Source organism: Somniosus microcephalus, chromosome 12, assembly GCF_052327205.1.
Source record: "Somniosus microcephalus isolate GS21.2 chromosome 12, FLI_Smic_1.0, whole genome shotgun sequence".
NCBI lineage: Eukaryota > Metazoa > Chordata > Chondrichthyes > Squaliformes > Somniosidae > Somniosus > Somniosus microcephalus.
This window is the reverse complement of record NC_140998.1, coordinates 121,894,482-121,920,621: the sequence shown is the minus strand read 5'-3', so window position 1 is coordinate 121,920,621 and position 26,140 is coordinate 121,894,482. Positions and strand designations below refer to the sequence as shown.

Genomic DNA, 26,140 nt, shown 5'->3' with positions numbered 1-26,140 from the left:
TAGAAGATTGGGAAGCATTTAAAAGCCAGCAAACAATAACTAAAAGATTAATTAAGAAAGGGAAGATAGATTATTAAAGTAAACTAGCAAAAAATATAAAAACAGATAGCAAGAGTTTCTACAGCTATATAAAAAGAAAAAGGGTGGCTAAAGTGAACGTTGGTCCCTTAGAGGATGAGACCGGGAAACTAGTGGTGGGGAACATGGAGATGGCAAAGACGCTGAACAAATATTTTGTATCAGTCTTTACAGTAGAGGACACTAAAAATATCCCAATACTGGACAAACAGGGGGCAATGGGGGGGGGGGGGGGAGGAGCTAAACACAATTAAAATCACTAAGGAGGTGGTACTCGGTAAAATTATGGGACTTAAGGCGGATAAATCCCCCGGACCTGATGGCCTACATCCTAGGGTCTTGAGAGAAGTTGCGGTAGAGATTGTGGATGCATTGGTGATTATTTTCCAAAACTCCCTGGACTCAGGAAAGGTCCCAGCAGATTGGAAAACTGCTAATGTAACACCCTTATTTAAGAAGGGAAGTAGACAAAAAGCTGGAAACTATAGACCAGTTAGCCTAACATCTGTGGTTGGTAAAATGTTGGAGTCCATTATTAAGGAAACAGTAACAGAGCATTTGGATAAACATAATTTAATAGGACAGAGTCAGCATGGTTTTATGAAGGGGAAGTCATGTTTGACAAATTTGCTGGAATTCTTTGGGGACGTAACATACAGGGTGGATAAAGGGGAACCAGTGGATGTAGTGTATTTGGACTTCCAAAAGGCATTTGACAAGGGGCCACACAAAAGATTACTGATCAAGATAAAAAATCACGGGATTGGGGGTAATATACTGGCATGGGTGGAAGATTGGCTACCTAACAGAAAACAGAGAGTGGGGATAAATGGTTCGTTCTCGGGCTGGCAATCAGTAACTAGTGGTGTTCCGCATGGGTCAGTGCTGGGACCCCAGCTGTTTACAATCTATATTAATGATTTGGAGGAAGGGACCGAATGCAACATATCCAAGTTTGCCGACGATACAAAGATGGGAGGGAAAGCAGTGAGGATATAAAAAACCTGCAAAAGGACATAGACAGGCTAAGTGAGTGGGCAGAGATTTGGCAGATGGAATATAATGTTGGAAAGTGTGAGGTTATGCACTTTGGCAGAAAAAATCAAAGAGCAAGTTATTATCTAAATGGAGAGAACCTGCAAAGTGCTACAGTACAAAGGGATCTGGGGGTCCTGATGCATGAAACACAAAAAGTTCGTATGCAGGTGCAGCAGGTGATCAGGAAGGCCAATGGAATCTTGGCTTTTATTGCAAGGGGGATGGAGTATAAAAACAGGGAAGTCTTGCTGCAGTTATACAGGGTATTGGTGAGGCCACACCTGGAATACTGCGTGCAGTTTTGGTTTCCATATTTAAGAAAAGATATACTTGCTCTCGAGGCGGTTCAGAGAAGGTTCACTCGGTTGATTCCGGAGATGAGGGGGTTGACCTATGAGGAAAGGTTGAGTAGGTTGGGCCTCTACTCATTGGAGTTCAGAAGAATGAGAGGCGATCTTATCGAAACATGTAAGATTGAGGGGGATTGATTGGGTGGATGCGGTGAGGATGTTTCCACTGATGGGTGAGACTAGAACTAGGGGGCATAATCTTAGAATAAGGGGCTGTCCTTTCAAAACTGAGATGAAGAGAAACTTCTTTACTCAGAGGGTAGTAAATCTATGGAATTTGCTACCCCAGAGAGTTGCAACATTAAATAGATTTAAAACGGAGATCACAGAAATCACAGAAACCCCACAGTGCAAATAGAGGCCATTCGGCCCATCGAGCCTGCACCGATACATATCCCACCCGATCCCCGTAACCCCTACACCAACACATATCCCACTCTATCCCCGTAACCTCACGTATTTAATCCCCCTAACACTAAGGGTCAAATTATCATAGCCAATCAACCTAACCCGCACATTTTTGGACTGTGGGAGGAAACCGGAGCACCCGGAGGAAACCCACGCAAACACGGGGAGAATGTGCAAACTCCACACAGTCACCTGAGGCCAGATTCGAACCCGGGTCCCTGGCGCTGTGAGGCAACAGTGCTAACCACTATGCCACCGTGATAGACAGTTTCCTAGCAGATAAGGTAATTAGGGGTTACGGGGAGAGGGCAGGGAAGTGGATGTGAGTCTAGGTTCGGATCAGCCATGATCCTATTGAATGGCGGAGCAGGCCCGAGGGGCCGTATGGCCTACTCCTGCTTCTACTTCTTATGTTCTTATGCCTTGGTTTCTTTGGCAGGCCTCTTCCTCCGAGATGAGTGGAAGAGCACCTCCATGCTAGCTGTCACCCCCTCCAACAACTTTTGCAGCACCTCTTTCAAGAGCCTTGGGTAGGCCCTTGCCTTGGAACTGGACATAGTGGTTTCTCAAAAGATGTTGGAGATGGTGCAGGAAACGCAGAAATGCTGTGGAATGAGCCAAGGGAGCAAGAAGCCATAAAATCAGACTGGAAAAGTGCTGTCAACAGAGGCGAGTTTCAGTCCCAAAACACTAATTGAGCAAGGGCATCCCACACCTCTGAAATCAGGTGGCCAATCATGGGAAAAGCGCAAATTTTTGAAACCCATCAGTGGAAGCGGGTTTCAAACCCACCCAAACTGAAACCCGCCTCCATCTCGCCTCCAGTTGGAAAATCGCCCCCTAAGACTGCGAACAGTGTGGTTCAGCCTCAGACAAATGTTAGGGAGAGGGATGGAGTCAATGGCTAGGGAACGGAGTTTGTGGTGGGGACCGAAAACAATGGCTTTGGTCTTCCCAATATTTAGGGAGAAAATGTTTGCACATCCGGACAAGCAGTCTGACAATTTATAGACTGTTGAGGGGTCGAGAGAAGTGGTGGTAAGGTGGAGCTGGGTGTCGTCAGTGTACATGTGGAAACTGATGCTGTGTTTTCGGATGATGTGTTTCAATATTAATATTAAAAATCTAAGTTAAAACCTTGCAATTTGTTTTTGGATCAAATTGGGTTGTTGATACCATAATTCCAAATGAATTTCAGCCACTCTGTTATAAGCAGTATACACTGAAGGAATATTGTATCATTCTGTTAAAAGGTCCATTTCTGCATTGACGAAACCCTCCATACCGAGCCCTCCTCTATGGCCTGCATTGATAATTACTGACTGGAAGAACTTGCCGTGACTCTTTCTGTTCATTTGTGTATGAACTTTTATTAGAATAATTGGAGCCCACTCAAATAAAGTCCAAATTTTCTGCTGGTGTACTGCATAATAGGTTACTTCTCAGGGCGAGTCCTCCTCATTCTATCAAATAGGGTCAACCAGCAAAAGCGCAGCTCACACAAATTGTCCTGAATTTACGCCAGTTCTTAACAGGCTGTATATTTATGCCTAAAATTTTAGGTACAACAGGACCAAAGTCATATTTCTGGTGTTTTATTCTTATTTTTCTTAAGCAATTTTTATTTTTCATTCCCACAATGATCTATATCTGCCATAGTTTTCCCCACACACTTAAATCTGCCTAGGTCCCTTTGTAACTTCCTATTTCCATCTACACAACTCGCTGTGCTTTTTAGGTTAGTATTATCTGCAAACTTGGATTTCCAACTCTCTATTCCTTCATCCAAGTCATTGCTATAGATGGTGAAAAGCAGTATTGGTCCCTAGGGAACACCACTTGTCACATCCCACCAATCAGAGTACATTCTTTTTACCCATACTCTGTTTCTTACCTCACAACCATTTTCCAACCCATGTCATAAAGGTTACCTCCAATTCCGTTTTATTTTTGATACTAATGTCTTGTACGGAACCATATCAAATGCTTTCTGGAAGTTCATATAGACAACGGGGTAGAAATTGATGCATTATGCCCATTTTTCAGGTAGAAAATGGGTGCAAAGCATACCAATTTAACAGTGGGATGGCCTGTGCCCAATCTGTGCAGGCGTTGGTCCCACTGCTAAATTTGTGGCCCCCTCAACTTTATTTGGGCCTCCCTGATGATAGATTCCAGTATCTTCCCAGCAACTGATGTTAAACTGACAAGTCTGTAGTTTTCTGGTTTCTCCCTCTCTCCTTTCTTAAATGATGGAGTGACATTTGAAATTTTCCAATCCAAAGGCACAATTACCAAATCTATTGAGCTTGGGAAAATTATTACTAATGCACTTGTTTCTTTTAATAGCCTAGGGTGAAATCCATCAGGTCCTGGAGATTTGTCTATCTTAAGTCACATTATTTTTTCCATTTTCATGTTTAAACTATATTACATCCAAGAAGTTCCTCTCCTTGACTTATTTTTAGGTACCCTTTTACCACTGGTATATTATCCTCTTCCTCTACTGTGAAAACATATGCAAAGTATTCATTTACAAGTCTACCACTTCCTTATTATCCATTTTAGTATCAACTGCACTGGCTTTAATGGGTTCATATTTCCCCTTACTACTCGCTTTCTCTTAATATATTTATAGAAGCTTTTATAGTTAGATTTGATACCTATTGCAAGTTTTTTCATTAATTTTTTTGCACCTCTTATTACTTTCTTTCTTGTTTTTATAGCCCTCCCAGTCTACTGGATTTCCACTTTATCTTGCAATGTGTAAGCCTTTTCTTTCAGCTTGATACTGTCTCTTGCATTGTTTGTTGAACATGATTTCCTAATTGCACAAGTAGAATTTTTGCATTTTAGGGGTATGTGCTGGTTTTGTATTGTACCAAAAACCTCTGAATACTTCCCGCTGTTGGTAGGTTTAACCCTTAACAGCTCAGCCCAGTTTATTCTGGTCAATTTATTTCTCATCTCTTCAAAGTTTGCCTTACTTGCTTCTTCCTCATTCTTTATTAACACTTTTATTTTAGGATTTTATCATACAAAAAAAAAGAAAAAAAACTAAGTTGAGAGAGGCAACTCCTCCACAGTTCTTGGCATTCTCCTCCTCTTCAGAGATTAGGGATAAATACTGTGGGTCCTCTTTGTGGGGTAGTCTATCTTAGATGACTTGGTAAATACACGAGTATTCAGTGCTTCAACTGGCATGCATCCCTGGATGACCAATTCAAAGGCAACAGAATTTATGACTTCTCAACAGCCTTTCTGGAATGAGGCTGGTGCCCTAAGTTGCTTGGACCAATGCACTTGTTTTCTTAAAAATCAAAAGTATCCTTCATAAGGGAGGGTTCTAGGCTGCCACCTTTATTTTGGTTTGTTGAGGAGTGCTGGTGCTGCTGATCCTATAGGTTGGGGCTCAATACACAGATACTTTCTTGGCATTTGATGCAACTGCCTCAGCTGAGGTTTAGGATTATACCAATGGAAGCCCAGCAATCCCTTGGGCCACTACACTAGGGACTGACGCCCATCTGATGGCGAAGAATGAGTCAGGCCTTAAATTTTTAGATGTTTTATGCTTGCCGTGTGCGCTACCACAAATAGTTTGACCAGATTACGCAGAAGAAACTGGCAGGGAAAGAATATTGATCGATTGAGCACTGTTGGGTCAAGTTCATGCCCAACTCTCTTTTTGGGCTTGGATTTGAAGATGATGCTCGACTATTAGAATTTAATAATGTTACTAACAAAAATACTAATATTAACATAGACAAACATATTATTTTAGAAATAATTAAGAACTTGAAAATAGATACAGCAGCCGGGCCAGATGATAGTCACCCGAGGGTCCTCAGAGAGATGGGACATGTGCTGTACGAGCTCATAGTCTATATTTTTAATAGTTCATTGCACTCTGGGCTGGTTCCTATAGACTGGAAGGAGGCTAATGTAGTCACCTTTTTTAAAGATGGGGACAAGATGGACTCAGGCAACTATAGGCCCATTACTTTGACATCAATCATAGGTAAGATGCTTGAGGGAATCATTAGCGATGTAATATATGAATGCTTGGATAGAGAGGGACATATTAGGGACACCCAATATGGCTTCATAAAAAGGTTATGTCTTACAAATCTAATTGTATTTTTTGCAGAAGTTATAAAGTTGGTGGATGAGGGAAGTCCAGTAGACATTGTCTACTTAGACTTCCAAAAAGCTTTTGATAAGATACCGCACAAGAAACTTCTCTCTAAAATCAAAAACTTTGGTATTAGTGGTAATATATTGAGCTGGATTGAGAACTGGCTGGCAGGACGGAGGCAAAAAGTAGTTATAGATGGATTTGGATCTGTTTGGAGACCGGTCACCCAAGGTGTTCCGCAGGGATCGGTGTTGGGACCGTTGCTCTTTTACTATTTTTATTCATGATCTGGATGTGGGTGTTGGGGGTACGATCTGCAAATTTTCAGATGATACTAAGATCTGTGTGTGTGTTAGGACTGTAGATGATGCTCGTGTGCTTCAGGCGGATCTTAATATGTTGGAAGATTGGGCTCATGACTATCAAATGATGTATATCTTGGATAAGTGCAGTGTTATGCATGTGGGATGGGCAAATGCTCAACATTCATACACTCTTCAGGGAAAAGCATTAAAGAAGGTGGTGATAGAAAGTGATTTGGGCATTCTAGTGCATACATCTCTAAAGGTACAGGAGCAAGGCTGTGAAGTGATAGCTAGAGCAAATAGGGTGTTAGGACAATTGAGTACAAGGCGAGGCTTATTGTTTTGTCCTTGTACAAGACCTTGGTCAGGTCTCACTTGGAATACTGTGTCCACTTTTGGTCTGTTCACATGGTGGGTGATATTGAGGCTTTGGAAAGGGTGCAGAGGAGGACGACTAGACTAATTCCCAGTTTAAAGCATCTCAGTTAACAAGATAGGTTAAAAGAGTTGGGACTCTACACTTTAGAGAAGCGTAGATTTAGAGGTAATCTGATTGAGGTTTACAAGATGATGAAGGGAATATATTGTGTTCCAGTTGACAGTTTGTTCCAATTAAATAGGTTAGGCAGAACCAGGGGTCACAAATTTAAGTTGTATAAGGCCAGATCTAGGTTAGATGTCATGAGGTGGTTCTTTTCCCAGAGAATAGTGAACCTCTGAACAGGCTGCCGTCTAGTGCGATGGATGCTGATTTTCTGAATTCCTTTAAACGAAAGCTGGACCTGTTTCTGGCTGGGGCAGAGATCACCTCTTACAGAAGGTGGGAATTGCTGGAAATTCAGGGCCAGAGTGGTCTCCTAGACTAGTTTCGATCAGCTAGAGGAATCTCCCAGATTTTTCTCCCCCCAAATTGGCCTGGGTTTTTTAATCTGGTTTCGCGCCTCTCCCAGGAGATCACATGGTTTCAGGTGAGGTGGAGTGTGAATATTGTGATACGCAAGGTATCGCTATTGTGTGGGAAAGGCTCGATGGACCAGAGGGTCTTTACCTGTCCTTCATTGTTTTTATGTAACTGTTGCCCGAGATCTTCCTCTGCTGGGGGATGAGCGGAGGTTGGACACCTTCCTCAATATTTATATAATAATCTCTGCCAGACCTAGAGCGAACTTTTGAGCAAGCCAGATAAATGGATAAATTATGATTGTAGAAGGCACAGAGATGAGAATTGTAGGTATTATTGATCTGAAATGCTACATGACAATCTGAATTAATTTAAAATCCAGGTGTAGGCATAATTTGCAATCAAAAATGACCGAGAAGATTGGGAATCGAGGCTGGAAAGCCAAGTCAGCCAAAAACATCGATCAGATGTCATTTGAGTTTTTAAAGTTTAAACAACAGAACAAAAACTGAAGTGCAGCCAACAAGGCAATTGACAGATCAAATTTAAATCTTTGCAAAATTGACAAAAACATTGCTGGACAAGTAAATTATGTTTTTCCTTTTTGTGGAAGGAAAAAGGCAGAATAACTAATTGTTTCACAGAGGAAAAAATACTCGTCTGTCTCAAAGTGAGGTTGTGAATTAAGAGCTGGTGGGGGTGGGTGGAGGGAGAGATCACCCGACCCTCCCTTTAAAAGGGAGAAGGTCCCTAGTAGTGATTTGCCACTTTGGGATGGCGAGATCCCTGCTTCTTAGCCCAATTAACCATTCAGAATCTGTTGATCCTACAAACTTATCGCTCCGCCCTGCCTGCAAAATAAAAACACTACTGCTTAAGATTCAGCTGCAATGTTAATCAACACAACATCCTGCAATGTCAGCAGTACATGTACAGTCTCGAAGGGTACATTACACACCAACATTAGTATCACAAGCTGGGACATTGACGCTGGTGAGTAAACGGAGATTGATGCTAGCCATCTCAGGTTGAATCACACTGGAGCTGCTGAAGTCAAACCCCCAGGAGCTGCAGACCAGTGTAACCATGGTCTTCTATAGTTTAAGTTTACAGTGGAGTGAAAACATGCCTGGAATTCAGTCAAGTAAAAAGGGAAATTTAATGGAAATTTAATTGGCTCTCTCTCCTAGGGATAATGAGTAAAATATTTTTCTATGCTGGCAAAGGTGAGAAATCATTCTTTGCACGTGTGCTCCGAGCATCACAACATAATGATGCAAGAACTTCAACAGGCTTCAGAACAATTTGAAAACCAGGAGGCAAGAATGGGTTTTGAGTTAACCAATGAAAAACAAGCAGCTCAGGGGTGATTCACGCAGTGTAAATGCACACTAACATGCTATTCATTTTTAAAACATCTCATTGCAATCAACTCCGCTGCTACTCTTCTGAAGAAATAAATGTTGATGATTATTGGCCCCGGTTAGTATTCACGTTGTTATTTCAGTCAACAATGTTGGCACTTACTGGGTGCTTTTTCTTCCTCTTCGCTTGGTTGTTCTTCTACTTTCTTTGGCTTCCCTTTGATTTTATGCACTAGATAAAGTAATTTCCCCATCAGAGATTCATCTTTTTCTTCTTCCTCCCCTTCATCATATGGAATACCTAAAGGCAGAATGTGGTGTCAGAACACTGCAGTTCAGATCACAATCACTTGTGCTTAAATTAAAAAAAAACAGAAGACATCAATTGCGTTGTAAAATTTAAAAAGTGCGAAGTCAAAAAGAGAAATTCAGCATGAAGATATTTCACACACTGTATTCCAAATCCAACCTTAGTTTTATCTAAATATTCTTGATTTATCTCATTTTCTCTCCCCCTCTTTTCAACCTGGCTTATGCTGGCAAAATGGGCCTTGGCTTACTTAAATTTCTCAATAATTAAAAACAAAAATCAAACATTTGAATATGTGAAGGAAATTGTGCCCATCAAGTGCTGTTGACAAAACTGAATTACAGCAAAAATATTTATTATAAGCTATTTAAAAAAAAATAGTATGCCTATTTAATCAAGACAAAGGGGGTGCAAGAGGAGAGAGACCGGGGGGGTGTTTGTGCACAAATCTTTGAAGGTGGCAGGACAGGTTAACAAAGCAGTTAATAAAGCATATGGGATCTTGGGGGGAAAATTGGCTCGCGCCCCCTTTGGGGTGATGACTTCACCGGGGCGCTAAAAGGTAATGCTCCCACACTTCAATGGTAATGCCCCAAGCAGGAGGCGGGGCGCTACTGGAAGCACTCCCCCTCCCTCTTGGGGTGTTCCCATTGAATATCGCGGGAGGTGTTAGCAGCGCCACGCCCTGGCGCTAGTTGCTTTGTGCCCCGGAGGGCTAACGAGGCGCAAAGCAACCAAATATTTCCCCCCTGGGCTTTATAAATAGAGGCACAGAGTACAAAAAGCCAGGAAGTTATGCTAAACCTATATAAAAGGCCCCAAGCTGGAGTATTGTGTCCAATTCTGGGCACCACACCTCAGGAAGAAGGTGAAGGCTTTGGAGAGGGTACAAAAGAGATTTACTAGAATGGTTCCAGGCACGAGGGATTACAGTTACATGGATAGACTTGAGAAGCTGGGGTAGTTCGCCGTAGAGCAGAGAAGGCCAAGAGGAAATTTAATAGAGGTGTTTAAAATCACCGGGTGTCCTTGTACACGAATCACAGAAAGTTATCATGCAGGTACAGCAAGCAATTAGGAAAACAAATAGTATGTTAGCCTTTATTACATAGGGGTTGGAGTATAAGAGTAAATGGGGGAAAAATTCAGTTGGTTTGCGCCTCCCGTTAGCGCCTTAAGAGGGCGCTAATGGGGCGCAAAGCAACTAGCGCCCGTGCGCGGCGATGTTTGCGCTGCTCACGAAATTAACTAGACATTTTGCAGCGGTGCTAAACACTACCACCACGATCTCCTGCGCCGGCAGATCGCAACGTCAGTCGAGTGTGCAATGACCCGGACCGGATATTGAGTGGCGCCCCCCTGCTTTACCACCTGCCACTGGCAACGACAGGTTGACGGGAGCGTTTTGCAGTCAGGAAGGGACTGGGGGAGCGCTATTTAAAGGTGACCGCTTCCTGCCTTTTTTTGTTGGTGACATTTTTGCACCACGCATTGAGAGAGAGAGAGAGAGAGAGCTGGAGAGATTCAACGCTGTGTGAAGGAGTTTTGGGTACTGAGCAGCACTTTGCAGGTTCATTTTGATTTGCCCTTCCTTGTATCGATTTAGAAGAGACTGTGGGGGCTGCACTCTGAGCTCTTTCCCTGGGCCTCTCCATTGTTCGTTCCAGCAATTTGATGTACAGGTCTCTTCAGGCCAAGATTCAAGGCTGCAATGAGCAGGATGTGGATGGAGAGCAAGATCAACCCTCCCCTTCAAGAACTGGCTGGCGCCATTGTGTCTGTGTTCCATTGCTGACTGACATCACATGAGCTTCGCCAGCGCTCTGAGGTAGCGCCTCGCTCCTCGGCCTTTGCGTCTTAAGACAAGTGTGTAGCGCCTGATTTAGCGCTCCAATCACCTCCAGGGGCGATAAAAGCCAAGTTTGCAGTCGGAGGCGATAATTAGCGCCAGGCGCTAAACTTTGCGCCCGGCCGATAATTGCGCCCCAAATGGGGCGATGCTGAATTTCTCCCCCAATAAGTCTTACTATAATTATATAGGACCTTGGCGAGACCACACCTGGAGTACTGTGCACAGTTTTGGTCTTCTTATCTAAGGAAGGATATACTTGCCTCAGACAAAGTGCAATAAAGGTTCACCAGACTGATTCCTAAGATGGGGGGATTGTCCTATGAGGAGAGATGGAGTAGACTAGGCCTATATTCCCTAGAGTTTAGAAGAATCAGAGGTGATCTCATTGAAACATACAAAATTTTTAAAGGGCTTGACAGGTTAGATGTTGGGAGGATGTTTCCCCTGGCTGGGGAGTCTAGAACCAGGGGTCACAGTCTCAGAATAAGGAGTTGGCCATTTAGGGCTGAGATGAGGAGAAATTTCTTCTCTCAAAGGATTGTGAATCTTTGGAATTCTCGACCCGAGCGCGCTTCGGATGCTCAGTCGTCGAGTATATTCAAGACAGAGATCGATAGATTTTTGGATACTAAGGGAATCAAGGGATATGGGAATAGTGCGAGAAGGTGGAGCTGAGGTAGAAGATCAGCCATGATCTTATTGAATGGCGGAGCAGGCTTTAAGGGCCAAATGGCTTATTCCTGCTCCTATTTCTTAAGTTCTTATCATGAAGGGTTTAGATAGAGTAAATAAAGAGAAACTGTTTCCAATGGCTGAAGGATCGATAACCAGAGGGCACAGATTTAAGGTGATTGGCAAAAGAACCAGAGGCGATATGAGGAAAAACTTTATGGAATGAGTGGTTAGGATTTGGAATGCATTGCCTGATAGGCTGGTGGATACAGATTCAATAGTAGCCTTCAAAAGGGAATTGGATCAATAGTTGAAGGAAAAAAAATTGCAGGGATATGGGAAAAGAGCGGGGGAGTGGGACTAACTAGATTGCTCTTCGAAAGAGCCCGCACAGACTCAATAGGCCGAATGGCCTCTTTCTGTGCTGTATTATTCAAAGACATTGGTTAATTCTCTGCTGTAGCACCAGAAGACCCAGCAAGGTACCTTAAAGAGGCAAAAGTGTCACGACAATCGGACGCCAAGACCTGATGGAGGCCTCGGTGGAGACCAGGTCCTTCAACAGATAACTCAATGGGGACAGGATGTCGCTACCAGGCCCTCTCCCTGCACAAGGGTATCCCAGGACAGTTACTGCTTGTGGTAAACCACTGTTATCGTCACAACCGTTCACTATTGTTACACTGTTGTTATCACTGTTTACACTGTTGTTATCACTACACAAGGTTACCTCTTGCCACGCACGCTGTTATACCTGGGCTGACCTCGGCTGACCTCAGCTGACTCCGCCCATGGCTCCGCCTGCTTGCCCAGGTATAAAGGTGATTGCTTGGCCAGTATTCTTCCTTGCTGGAACCGATCACCCACGAGGGTGGGCTTTGTTATTTAGCCAATAAAAACCTATAGTTACTATCTTAACTCGTCACTTTTCATGGAATGAATTGATAGGTATATCAATTTTATTGGCTAAATTTTGAAATGGATGGACAGCCCCAGCCAAACGACCAGCCAGACGGCCAGCTACAACAGCCCCAGCCAAACAGCCAGCTACAACAGCCTCAGCAACCGACCTGGCTGCGAGCCCTCCGACCGCCGTACCTGGATCTAAACCCACAGGCAGCGAATTCAGCCCTCGACTTCGATCACTGGCTGAGCTGTTTTGAATCCTACCTGGTAGCCTCCGGCGTGCCTTCGGAATCTAAACTACGAGTTCTGACCGCCCAGGTGAGCCCTAAAGTATTTGCACTCATCCGGGACCTTGCTACATACGAGGAGGCCCTCGACCTGCTAAAAGAGCAGTACCGGAGCCCAGTAAATACAATGTATGCCAGACACCTCCTGAGATCCCGCTCGCAACAGCCAGGGGAGTCTGTAGATGAATTTTTACGGGCACTACAAACACTCGGCAGGGACTGTGACTTTAAAGCTGTAACGGCTGCACAACATGCTGAAGGAAATATCCGCGATGCCTTCGTGAAAGGCCTTCAGTCCGACTACTCACGGCAAAGACTGCTAGAATCAAAGGACCTCGACTTGAAAACAGCTGCAGCCCTCGCTCGCTCCCTGGAAGTGGCCCATCGGGACCTCGAGGCGTACTCCAGGTACAGTGCTGCGCGACCCTGGGACTCGGGCCCGACCCCGGCCGCAATACCCCTCGCACCGCCGCCCCTGGGGCCTACTACGGCGTCGGTGTCCCGGAATCGATCGGGACCGCCACCCCCGGGACCTGCTGCGGCAGCGGAGCCCCGCGATCGGGCCGCCAGCTGTTTTTTCTGTGGCCAGGCGAGACATCAAAGGGCGCGCTGCCCTGCAAGGAACGCGACCTGCTCCGGCTGCAAAAAGAAAGGCCACTTCGCAAACGCCTGCAGGGGGAAAGCCACAGACGCCAGCAGTGCCTCATGTGAGTTGTGGGGGCGGCCATCTTTGATCAAGGCCACAGACGCCAGCATTGCCTCATGTGAGTCATGGGGGCGGCCATCTTTGATCAAGGCCACAGACGCCAGCAGTGCCTCATGTGAGTTGTGGGGGCGGCCATCTTCTCCGCCATTTTGTCCAACTTCGTGGGGATCCGCGTCATGGGCGCCGCCATTTTGTTCGCCGCACTCGGCCGCCATTTTGTCTCCAGACCCAACCACCACCTCACCTGCAGACTACAGCAGCTCACTCAACCATACACTGGCCTCCGTCACGCTTGACCAAGCCCTCCCGCATCATCTGTCCAAGTCCATGATGGACATCGGAGTAAACGGCCACGCCACGACCTGCCTGTTCGACAGTGGAAGCACGGAGAGTTTTATTCACCCAGACACGGTGAGCTACTACTCCCTCACTGTCCGGCCAACGCGCCATCGGATCTCGATGGCGTCGAAGTCACATTGAACTGACGTCAGCGGCTACTGTGTGGTGACCCTGTCGGTTAGGGGCACGGAATATAAAAACTTTAAACTTCTCGTCCTGCCCCAGCTCTGCGCTGCCGTCCTACTAGGGCTGGATTTCCAATGCCACCTCCAAAGTGTCACTCTGGCATACGGTGGACCCCTCCCCCCACTCACAGTCTACAACCAGCAGGTTTTAAACCGCCCGCCGCATACCACCTGCGGCCTCTCCACTCTCAAAGTCCCGCCCCCCTCCTTGTTCGCTAACCTCACCCGCGACTGTAAACCTGTCGCTACCAAGAGCAGGCGGTACAGCGCCGGGGACAGAGCTTTTATTAGCTCTGAGGTGCAGCGACTCCTGAAAGAGGGCGTCATCGAGGGGAGCACCAGCCCTTGGCGTGCCCAGGTCGTAGTCGTTAAGACCGGCAATAAACACCGCCTGGTCATCGACTACAGTCAAACCATAAACCGGTACACCCAGCTGGACGCATACCCCCTTCCCCGCATATCTGATATGGTAAACCAGATTGCACATTACCGGGTATTCTCCACCATCGACCTTAAGTCGGCCTATCACCAACTCCCTATCCGCCATGAGGACCGCCAGTATACCGCCTTCGAGGCGAATGGCCGCCTCTACCACTTCCTTAGGGTTCCCTTCGGCGTCACCAACGGGGTTTCGTTCTTCCAAAGGGAGATGGACCGGATGGTTGACCAGAACGCGCTGCAGGCCACGTTTCCTTATCTAGATAACGTCACCATCTGCGGCCACGACCAGCAGGACCATGATGTTAATCTGGAGAAATTCCTCCGTACGGCCCAACGGCTGAATCTCACTTACAATAAGGAGAAATGTATATTTAACACCTCGCGCCTTGCCATCCTCGGCTGCGTAGTAGAGAACGGAGTCATCGGCCCCGACCCCGAAAGAATGCGCCCCCTCATGGAGCTCCCCCTTCCCCACTGTCAAAAGGCACTGAAGAGAACCCTGGGGCTCTTCGCTTACTATGCCCAATGGGTGCCCAATTATGCGGACAAAGCCAGACCCCTCATGAAGTCAACCTCCTTCCCCCTGACACCAGAAGCATGCGCAGCCTTCTCCCTCATAAAAGGAGACATTGCGAAGGCCACAATGCACGCAGTGGATGAGTCCATCCCTTTCCAAGTGGAGAGCGATGCATCCGACTTCGCCCTAGCTGCAACCCTAAACCAGGCGGGGAGACCTGTAGCCTTCTTCTCAAGGTCCCTCCAGGGCCCTGAGATCCGACACTCTTCTGTTGAGAAGGAGGCCCAGGCAATTGTGGAAGCGGTACGACGCTGGAGGCATTACCTGGCAGGCAAACGATTTACCCTCCTCACCGACCAGCGTTCGGTTGCGTTTATGTTTAATAACAGGCTGAGGGGCAAAATCAAGAACGACAAGATCTTGAGGTGGAGAATCGAGCTCTCCACCTACGAGTACGATATCTTGTACCGGCCTGGTAAACTCAACGAGCCCCCTGATGCTCTATCACGAGGTACATGCGCCAACGCGCAAGTTGATAGACTGCGGACCCTCCACAACGACCTCTGCCACCCCGGGGTCACTAGACTTTACCACTTCATTAAGGCCCGCAACCTGCCCTACTCCGTCGAGGAGGTCAGGACCATGACCAGGAACTGCCAAGTCTGTGCCGAATGCAAACCGCATTTCTATAGGCCGGACAGAGCAAGCCTGATCAAGGCCACCCGCCCCTTCGAGCGCTTGAGCATCGATTTTAAGGGGCCCCTCCCGTCCTCTGACCGTAATGTGTACTTCCTCAACATTATTGACGAGTACTCCCGTTTCCCCTTTGCCATCCCCTGCCCAGACATGACCAGCACCACGGTCATCAAATGCCTGAACGACCTCTTCGCCTTGTTCGGGTTCCCGAACTATATACATAGCGACCGGGGCTCATCCTTCATGAGCGAGGAACTTCGCCAGTTCCTGCTGGCGAGAGGTATTGCGGCGAGCAGGACCACCAGCTACAACCCCCGGGGGAACGGCCAGGTGGAAAGAGAGAACGCGACAGTTTGGAAGGCCGTCCTCTTAGCCCTAAAGTCTAAGAGCCTCCCAACCTCTCACTGGCAGGAAGTCCTCCCGGCAGTGCTCCATTCCATCCGGTCACTGCTTTGTACTGCCATTAACGCCACCCCTCATGAGCAAATGTTCGTTTTCCCCAGGGAGTCGACTACGGGAACCTCGCTACCAACATGGCTGACTTCTCCGGGGCCCGTCCTGCTGCGGAAGCATGTAAGGACCCATAAAACGGACCCCCTGGTCGAGAGGGTGAACCTCCTGCACGCCAACCCCCAGTACGCCTACGTGGCATACCAAGACGGGCGGGAGGACACAGTCTCCTTGCGAGACCTCGCACCCTCGGGCACCCCGGAGATACCACCGTTACCCCCCACCACTCCCCCAAATCCAGCTCCTGTAGGCGGCATGCCGGAACCCCAGGAGCCTCCGTCGGCCACGCAGACACCAGCATTAACATCGGATACTGCACCACCGCCGCGCCGATCAGAAAGGCTTACGAGGCCTCCTGATAGACTGACATACACGAACTAGTAGTACACTTCACCCCGCCGGCCTCAATTTTAAACAAGGGGTGAATGTGGTAAACCACTGTTATCGTCACAACCGTTCACTATTGTTACACTGTTATCACTGTTTACACTGTTGTTATCACTACACAAGGTTACCTCTTGCCACGCACGGTTATACCTGGGCTGACCTCAGCTGACTCCGCCCATGGCTCCGCCTGCTTGCCCAGGTATAAAGGTGATTGCTTGGCCAGTATTCTTCCTTGCTGGAACCGATCACCCTCGAGGGTGGGCTTTGTTATTTAGCCAATAATAACCTATAGTTACTATCTTAACTCGTCGCTTTTCATGGAATGAATTGATAGGTATATCACTGCTCTTTCTTGGGCACCTTCTCATTAGTTACCCCAGCAAGTTGTGGTAACATGGGCAGAAAGAAGAAAAGCCTGTTGGGATTCACAGACCCCACACCCCGCCTTTATTTGCATGTGGCGGGTGGGGGAAAAGCAGATAACAGCGGTAACCAGCTGGGGCGAGGAGAGGGAAATCACGGCTGGGTTGTTAGGCCTCACCGTCCCATTTTCCCATTGTTTTCACTGTAATTCTGCCCAATTTCGGGTGGGATCATGGAAGAAGATCCTGCCATAGAGTACATATTATGGAAATAATGTGCATCACATTCATATTATATGGCTACTGAATGCCATTTATACAGAGGATACATGCCATTTATTTTGGACATTGTATCAAAGTGAGCCTCTGGAACATGGGCTCCTCTGTGACCAACACACTCAGCCTGGCCTTCAAATACTGGTTCTTCTGTTATTGTGACTTTCAACAGCTTTTGATTACAGCAAAGCCATATAACAACTGGCACAGGGACATACTTGAATTGTACTGTACCAGGTCATTTAACTGTCAGTTCTTATCCAATGGATATGATAAGTAGCAGTAGGTAGCTTGCACTGTTTCTAGATTACGATCAGACTTTCCTCTAGACCATACATTTTCTCTTGTATTTTTGGGTTATTTTCCTGTATGGTCACAAGACTGTAAATAAATTAAGTGTGGAAACAATGAAATTGTTAGGCTACTTTGCTGATTTGTAAATAAATTAAGTAACTATATACTTGGATGAGATTACTGTACCTCAGTGACCTTCCATAACAGGCCTGCTGCATTAAAAATGATTGGCTGAGTGAAGGCTGATTATATCCCCAGCAAGGGTATAAATATCTTGCCAGTTCTGTTTCATGCACCTATAATGTTCCTGTATTAAAATCACTACAACCTGTTAATGGGCTGTGAATGTCTCGCACTCCATAAATGTATTAGGTTTGAGTGTGGCCATGTTCCCTTACCACACTTCCTCCCACCGTGTAGGAAAAATAGCCTAAAAATTGACTTAAATGTGTCCTCAAAATGGAATCCGTCATCAGACTGCATAGAGAAAGACATGAAAAGCTGCAGGAGAGAAAGAGAGGTTTGAAGCTAGAGGTGAGAGAGGAATCACTTATGAATGATCATCTATTTCTTGTATCCTGTCCAGGAGTACAAAAGAGATGTTACGAGAACCACTCCTAATACGGAAGCAGTACTGAAGCCTTGGATGAACTTGGCCTTTATAGAGAGAGTTAAAGCTATTGGGAATTCTTTGCATGAAAATGGAAACTGAGCTGCTAAACAGCTTTTTACATTGCAGCCTGTGTCTTGGGTGTGTGAGCTGCTATAGAGTTAATGAGGAAAGTTTGTGCAAGGTGATTTTCTGAGGAGATCCAACACTGGCCCAAATCTTGCTGGAAAAATAATGGTGAGTTCACGACGCACACTGTTATTAAGGCACAAATCAGCCAGCAAGTTCAGGGGATGCAGCGATTCGTCGTGAGTTACGAATCTCCAGAACTTGCTGGTCGATTTATGCTGCTCCGTTGTTTGCCTCACACAAATGGCATCTCGTCTTTAGCCTCCCCGTTATATTTAAGAACTTACTGGATTTGCACATTAAACTTGAATTAAACTCGGCGCAGAAAGTTAGAGATGGTGCTTTTAACAATGTGATAATTGTTAATGCAATGCCAATCAGCTTCTCCGGCCCAGAAAGGGAACTATTTAAACTGTTGAGTCTCATTACTGCATGTAGTAAATTGTTGTTAGAGATTTTTTTAATGTATTTTTTTGTTTAAAATTTTTCTTCCTGTCTCTTTTTCTCTCTCTCTCAATCTAATCTTTCTTTCCCTCTCTTAATTTCTCTTCTTTTTTTCTGATTTGACCCGAATTCACCTTAATACCTTCTCAGTCCTTCCTCTGTTTCTTTCTCAATCCATAAATCTCATTGGTTAAGGAATATAGACAGTTGGTCCCATTTTTTTTCATTTGTTCCTAGAATGTGGGCATCGCTGGCAAGGCCAGCATTTATTGCCCATCCCAAATTGCCCTTGTTCACTAAGGTCCCAGATGCCCCATTGCCCTCGCCGCGCCATTATCAGCTCGCACTTCCAGCGCAAACATTTTTCGAGCTGAAGGGTGCTGGAAAAAGTCTAACTAATGGTATACGCTGTGAGATGCCCTAGTCCAGCAATGTTTCGGCCATTATGATGTCACCACTGAAACACACTGTTGCCACTATAGCAGCAGGTTTACTAGACTAATAAGACCAGCAGCAACTAGGAAGACCTAGCCAAAAAAAGTCTTTCTTGCTGCTAGTCGAAAAGAATCCAGCAGGTTTATGTTGGAGAGGCGCTCCCCATGAGATCCAGCAGCTGAAGAACAACATAAAAATGGTTTTAGGTGCACCTTGAGCAAGTGAATAAATGTGGGTGTTCCAATTGAGGTCTGAGGAGACAATGAACCTTAGTATGCCACCAGATGAAGGAGAACTTAAGGTGGAGCTATCAAAAACAGGTGGTAGCTGTTGTTTAGATTTGAGACAGGCAGGGAGAAAGTCCCCTTGAAGAACTAAAATGAACAAGATTTTTATTGTCCCGTTGAAGAAGACCAAGATGTAGTGAATCAGCTATTATATTCAAAAGGACTTGAGATTGTGAACACTGTGGGGGGAATTTTAACCTCCTCACGATGGGCAGGATAGAATTGGGGAGGGTGGGGTTAAAATCGGTAAAAATGTGAAATCCGACCCCAAGCCACCACAAATGTGCCTCCTTCCGGTTTACCCGCGGCGGGTTTGGTTGCATCTGAGTAACCTGCTCTGGAGAGGGGAGTCTGTGATTATAATATGTTAATGAGGCTCCATTCCTCAGATTTTGGGAGCCATTTGAATTTAACAGCTACGGGCCAGGTTTGCCAGGGCTCAGGAAACCCGGCAGCTAAAGGGAGGCAGGAGCTGCGGCTGCAACAGGCAAGTGCTTTTCCACAACTGCTTGTGCGCCAAGAGGAGCAGGAGTGCTTTTCCCCAGCCCCTCAAGAAAATCTTCTGCTGTGTTACCTCCCTCCCATTGATTGGCCAACCCTCCTTGCGATCTCTCCCTCCCTCCCTTCTACCTCGCTGCCGTGCTCCAAGCCCCCTGGCCCCACCATGCCCCGATCTTCTCCGGTTGCCGGGAACCATGCCCAGCGGTCTCTGGCTGCAGCCTTCTACCGCTGGCTTTTCCACCAGACAGCTGGCCTGCCTTTCAATCTGGTCAGCTGCCGGGCAGGAAATGGAGTTAAAAATTGCTAATGAGGTCCTGCTGTTAAATTCGGCAGGTCGGCTGCATACCCAGCATCCCCCCCACCACCACCCCGCAAACACACTTCCTCCCCGCTGCCCTGTAAATATCGAGGCCTAAGTGTGGAATATGAAGGAAGCTGATGGCTCAACTGGAATCATTAGCAAAAGTGTAGATTGGATTGGATGATGAGTGAAGGAGGTCACTGATATGAATAAAGAACAGAGAACCTGTCTTGGGCAACTCGAAAATGGAAAAAGGGTTTGAGGTTGTCAACCTCTGGATCAGATTACTGGTGGGTGTGGCAGCAGTCCTTTAAAGGACTTGAAAGAAAGACATTATAGCATATCAGGGTTAGTTAAAGCCCCTAACTTGCTTTAAAATCTATTCCTTTTCCTGCTTTTTTCCAGTTCTGACGAAAGGTCATCGATCTGAAACGTTAACTCTGTTTCTCTCTCCACGGATGCTGCCCTGGCCTCCTGAGTTTTTCCAGCGTTTTCTGTTGTTATTTCGGATTTCCAGCATCTGCAGTATTTTGTTATCGTAAATTTGCCTATTGATGTGTCATGGGCAACGATGGTCTCCTGCAGCTTGATTGATTACTTTAGAGAGTCAGGGAGGTATGTTGCTTGCAGCCAACAAAGTACTGAGAAAGGGAATTCACTTGAGTATTCCTATTGCATGGCATGATTTAGGTGACAATGATAATTTAATGAGTACCACATGCAGGTACAATGGTACCTCAGAAGACATTCGTAGATCCATCAGTACTGTTAGATCTGGTTTTACAGACCCGAACAATCATGCCCAGGCATTATGAGACCTGTCCTGACTGCCAGCTGCTCCAGGGACCTCTGGACAACTTCAAGAACTGAGACAGTTCTTTGTTTGCTGTGAAGGTCACCACTGCAGTAAACTTCAGGATCCCTGTAAGGCACCTGCAACAGGATTCTTGTAGGGCACATCTGCTATCCACAGATGCAAAAAGCAAGTGACAAGAGGCCATGCTTAAAAGGGAAATCCTCCAGAACTTTCCCTGTAGAAAAGAGGCAGCAGTTGGAGAGGACACAGAATTTTTTTTCCACGTGGCAAGCTTCCCAAGAGTCCAGGCTACTATAGATGGCGCACACATGGCCTGCTATATCCATCAATGTGCAAGGTTACTGCAATGCAGCATACATGCTACATCTGTTGGCAGTATTACCTCCTCTATATTCGTGCTGATTTCTTTGCCAACATCAACCAATGGAACACAATGGCTTTTAATTGATTGGTTAATTGGGTAGTCATATAGAGATGAATCACAGAGCGAAGTGTAACCTGTAACTTGCAGAAAAGCTTATACAGGCAACTCTCTTTTTACCGGCACCTAAATAACCGGAAATCTCTCTTAACCGGCAAAATTCAGGAGTAGGCTCAGGTAAGTTTTACTTCATATTAGTGGCCGTGTAACCGGGGTTCCTGGATCTGTGGCCGTGTAACTGGGGTTCCTGTACCTGTTGCCATGCAACAGGGACGCCTGGATCTGTGGCCGTGTAACTGGGGTTCCTGCACCTGTTGCCATGCAACAGGGACGCCTGGATCTGTGGCCGTGTAACTGGGGTTCCTGCACCTGTTGCCATGCAACAGGGACGCCTGGATCAGTGGCCGTGTACGGGGCTCTCGTACCTTAGTAAGTATACCTCTCTGTAATCCGGACTTTTTGTTCAACCGGCACCACGCCGGTCCCGTCGGTGCCGGATAAAAAAGAGTTTCCTGTATATGGAGTCACTGACATTAATAGCAAATCTAAAACTTAGTACTCTTGACCTAATATACTGCTATTTTATAACTTCTGCACCAAACGAGTTCACTGGTCCTTTTAATCTTTTAGTAGTTACTTTCTTCATTTCATTAGTTATATTTTCCCATAACCCAAATTCATTGATTTATTCATTTGGCAAGGGGACAAGGTAATATTACCCTCACTATAAATAACTATCATTACATGGCTCAACTCAGAGCATATGAAATGGCATACCCTGGGTCCTCAGTGTTTCATTACTCACCGCAATGTGTTTGAAGGTCATCGTGGAAGTCACATAGCTCTTCACGCATGTCTTCAGGGCAAGTGGAATCATCATCGTTCCTAAAGTTCAGCAACATATTAATCTGCAAGAAAACATCACAACTCAAAATTAAATGATTGTAAGAAATAAAGTACAAGCTATTAAAATACAACTCTTTACTGGCATTGCATAATCTGTTTAATAACACAATTTTCTTGCATAAGTTTAGTGTCTTTATTTTTTTCATGTTCCATGCAAGTACAATTCATTTAGGCGACACTGGTTTTAAGAAAGAGGAAAACTAATACTCCTTCGCATCTTTCCTAAAATGATCAGCTGTTGTATGTACAATTTTGAAATGTGTGCATATTTGCAATCTTGTTAAATATAGATGGTCCCTTAATTGTTTTTATGCATTAATTGTTTATCGTTATACTGCAGTGCCCTTCAGCCTATTTAAGAAAGTGCAGTGTGGGGCTGTTTACCCAATCTTATTCTTAATTTGTTCAGGGGAAGATGTTCCTTTCTTAGCTGCTGTACGCAAAGCTGGATGGAGAAGATAACTTGCCCATAACAGAGCCCACCCAGAATAGAATCATAGGATGATACAGCACAGAAGGAGGCCATTCAGCCCATCGTGCCTGTGCTGGCTCTTTAAAAGAGCTATCCAATTAGTGCCACTCCCCTGCTCTTTCCCCATAGCCCTGCAAATCTTTCCCCTTCAAGTATATCCAATTCCCTTTTAAAAGTTACTGTTTGAAACTGCTTCCACCATCCTTTCAGGCAGTGCATTCTGGATCATAACAACTTGGTGCGTAAAATGTTTTTTCCTCATGTCGCCTCTGCATCTTTTGTGAATTACCTTAAATCGGTGTCTTCTGGTTACCAACTCTTCTACCACTCCTTATTTACTCTATCAAAACACTTAGGGCTGGATTTTCATTCAGCAGTCGGGAAGGAGGCGGGACTACAACTTTCAGGTTTTAGTCCTGCCTCCATCGACGTCCGGCCAATCGACGCGATTTTCCCTTGATTGACCTTGTTGAGCCCGCCCAGTGGGCTCAGCAGGCCAATTAAGGGCCACCCGACAACAGGTGACATCACAGACTGAAATTTCATCTGTCAAGAGTTTTTGACAGATGAAATATCAGTGTTTCACAGCTGTTTGAAGCTGTCAAACACTGACAGTCTTACTTCGAACCTGAGTCCTTCTCCACAGACTCAGTTAGAACTCACACCGGCACTGAAAGCTGAAGGCTGTCACTTTTGACAGATCGCAGCCATTCAGCTTCCAGTGCCGGCTGAGTGATGGACTCCTGAAGCCTAGAGGAAGAAAGGCTGTTAAGGTAAGTACATGTAAGTAAAACTTCTTTACACACTTTAGACACACCAAACACACTTACCTTTGCACTCATGCACCCATCACTCACCTGAACACCGATATCGCGACCCCACCAAGTCCTTCAACCCGACGGCCCACCTGCTCTAACCTGGCGTGATTTGGAGCTGTCGGGAATCCCACACGACACCCCTCAAAATAGGGATTAGGCTAAAAACTGCCTGTTAACTACCTGTTAACAGGCAGTTAATTGGCACTAATCCCTTCCCGCCTTGGGTCGGCGGGTCCCAGTGCGGGGCGGGTACCCGCCTCCCTTGATACTTACGTGGAGGCGGGTTTTGGGCGGGATGGTGTCGGGACCCCCGAATTCGGGATTTTTGCCCCCCCGCACGCCTAAAAGCCCGCCTCATGGCACACTGAAAATCTGGCCCTTCATGTTTTTGAACACTTCTATGAAATCTCCCCATAACCCTCGCTGCTCTAAGAAGAACCACCCCAGCTTCTCCAGTCTCTCCAAATAACTGAAGTCATCTTTGCTTCACTTGCCATCTATTCCACCAGCATGGGTGCCCTTGAAACTCTCTCACCTTGGTCTTCAGACTCTTACCATGATCAACCCCAACACCAGCATCACGAGGCACACCAGCAGGACCAACAACAACACCAACCTTCTCCACAATCACCTGATGCTGCACAGGACACAGGGCATCAGCACCCGACCACATTGCTGCCCGGGATGCCAGGGATGGCCTCATCATGGCCAGATTTACTTCACTTGACTCTGTACACCCTGGCTGCCACATGATGCGCCAGGTTGGCACCACTCCACACCAACACCATAAAGCATCGCTACAATGCCCAAGCCATTCCTTCCACACTCATCACCATTGCGGGGGGTACCGTTAAGTCTCACCATTCACTGCAACTCACTAAGCCACTTCCAAAGGTGCACACAAATCTGTCCAAGAACGCAAAGTGTTGAAAATAAAAGTATCAATGTTTGACACCACATTAACAGAAACTTTACATGAACATTGCATAAAACACCCAAGTGCTTGTGTGTTGTTAGTTGGTATGATTGGACTAGGATGAGGGTGAGTGTGAGGGGTGGCTAGTGAGATTGAGTTGTGATAATGTAGATAGAGAGGGATGGGTGGAGGTGCAAGGTAAGCTGGTGTGAGTAAAGATGTGCAGGAGTAGGGTAGGCAGAGTGATGGGGATGTGATGAGAGGCACAGCAGGATGAGGTTTAGTGTGGCTTTGTACTAACGTTTCCTGATCTAATGAGATCACTGAAACGTTTGTGGCACTGCACCCAGGTCCTCCTGACCATATCCTGCTTGTGACCTCCTCTGCAATGTGCAACCAGGCTGTGTTGATCTCCTGGGGAGGTCTCTTCTGCCCATGGGAAGGGAAGAGGACCTCCCTGCATGCTGTGACTCCCTCCATAAGCATATGGAGGGAGTCATGGGAGAGCTTGGGTGCAGCCCTACACCTCTGAGCAGTGCTTGTCAGCGTTTGCAGCACCTCAATGCTGTAGAACACAGACAGCACAACTGTCAAAATAAAGTTGGCCATGATCCCTTTAAGGAAACCGGCTGATGATGCATCATCAAATGATGTCACCAGACCTGCTTCCTTTGATTGGCTGGGAAACGCGCTGGGCAGGCTTGATAAGTCCAAACAGTGGAAATTCATTTCAGAGGCCGGGATGGAGACAGCAGCGGGGTCGAGTCCCGCCACTGACATTGCCCGCCACGGACCCGCAGAGGTTCATAAAATCACGGCCAATGTGTCCACATCTACATTATGTATCCTTTCAGCATTTTAAAGACACAAATCACATCTCTGCATGTATTCTTACTCGATATTTTAATCCTGTGTTTATTTTATATCAAATACTTCTGTATAATCCTATTAATAAATCATCGAAGTAGTAAAATTCTTTCAGTGCAGTTTTGCTTTCCTTTACACAGCCAAATATTTAGCTACATTCAATAAATATTTTGACAATATCTTACTCCATGCAACAAATACATGTTGGCGGTATACCACATTGCTGTATTAATATGCTGTGCAATTATGTAGTGGGATAAAGGTGCACAAATGTGATTCATTATGTAGTGAGTTCCCAATCTTGGCAAGCTGTCAAGGACCTCAATCTCATTTGGGTCATCAAGAAAAGCTGCAGAGCAGAGAATAAAGGCTCAAGTGACAACTTCCCCACTGAGAGTGAATGGGGAAGAGGAGAATAAATTGGAGAATAAGTTAACCTGGAGTGCTTTCACATAGCTCCTACTGGCGAGTTACATTGCATTATTAGTGGAGCCTTGTTAGCAAATTCCATGTAGTTTTAGGCGGGAGTTAGAAGGATGTTTTTTTCTAGGCGTTAGAGCCCAAATAACACCTGAACAATGGGTCGTATAATTTGGAAAACTGGGCACTAATTCTTTGATCCATTCTGTCCCCAAATTTCATGTATGGCTTTTCAGCTGCTCCACCTGAATCTATTTGGAGAATAAATTACATGCAAGTTCATGTCAGGTGCCTTTACAAAGATTTCCTATAGGAGCTTTGGATGCAGATCTGGAGCAGACAACCCCATAAACCTAGTGCCAGTGCTTTCAGAGCTGCCATCTAGGTGCTACCTTTCTTAAAGGGACAGGTTGATATCATCAAGAAAGGTGTTTATCTTTTGAGTTTTGGCATTCAAAATGATGTTGCAGCTTC

At 45.9% G+C, this 26,140-nt stretch overlaps 1 protein-coding gene across 8 annotated transcripts in view; it reads right to left on the bottom strand.

The window, feature by feature from the left end:
- LOC147109494 (ryanodine receptor 3-like) overlaps positions 1-26,140 on the bottom strand; it is a 506,629-nt gene that overhangs the window by 244,431 nt on the left and 236,058 nt on the right. For all 8 annotated transcript variants that reach the window (XM_086003490.1, XM_086003491.1, XM_086003492.1 and 5 more), the window contains 2 exons: positions 22,073-22,175; positions 8,746-8,883 (listed from right to left, as the gene is read on the bottom strand). In XM_086003490.1, coding sequence (XP_085859616.1) covers positions 8,746-8,883; positions 22,073-22,175 — 241 coding nt within the window. The remainder of the gene's footprint in view (positions 1-8,745; positions 8,884-22,072; positions 22,176-26,140) is intronic.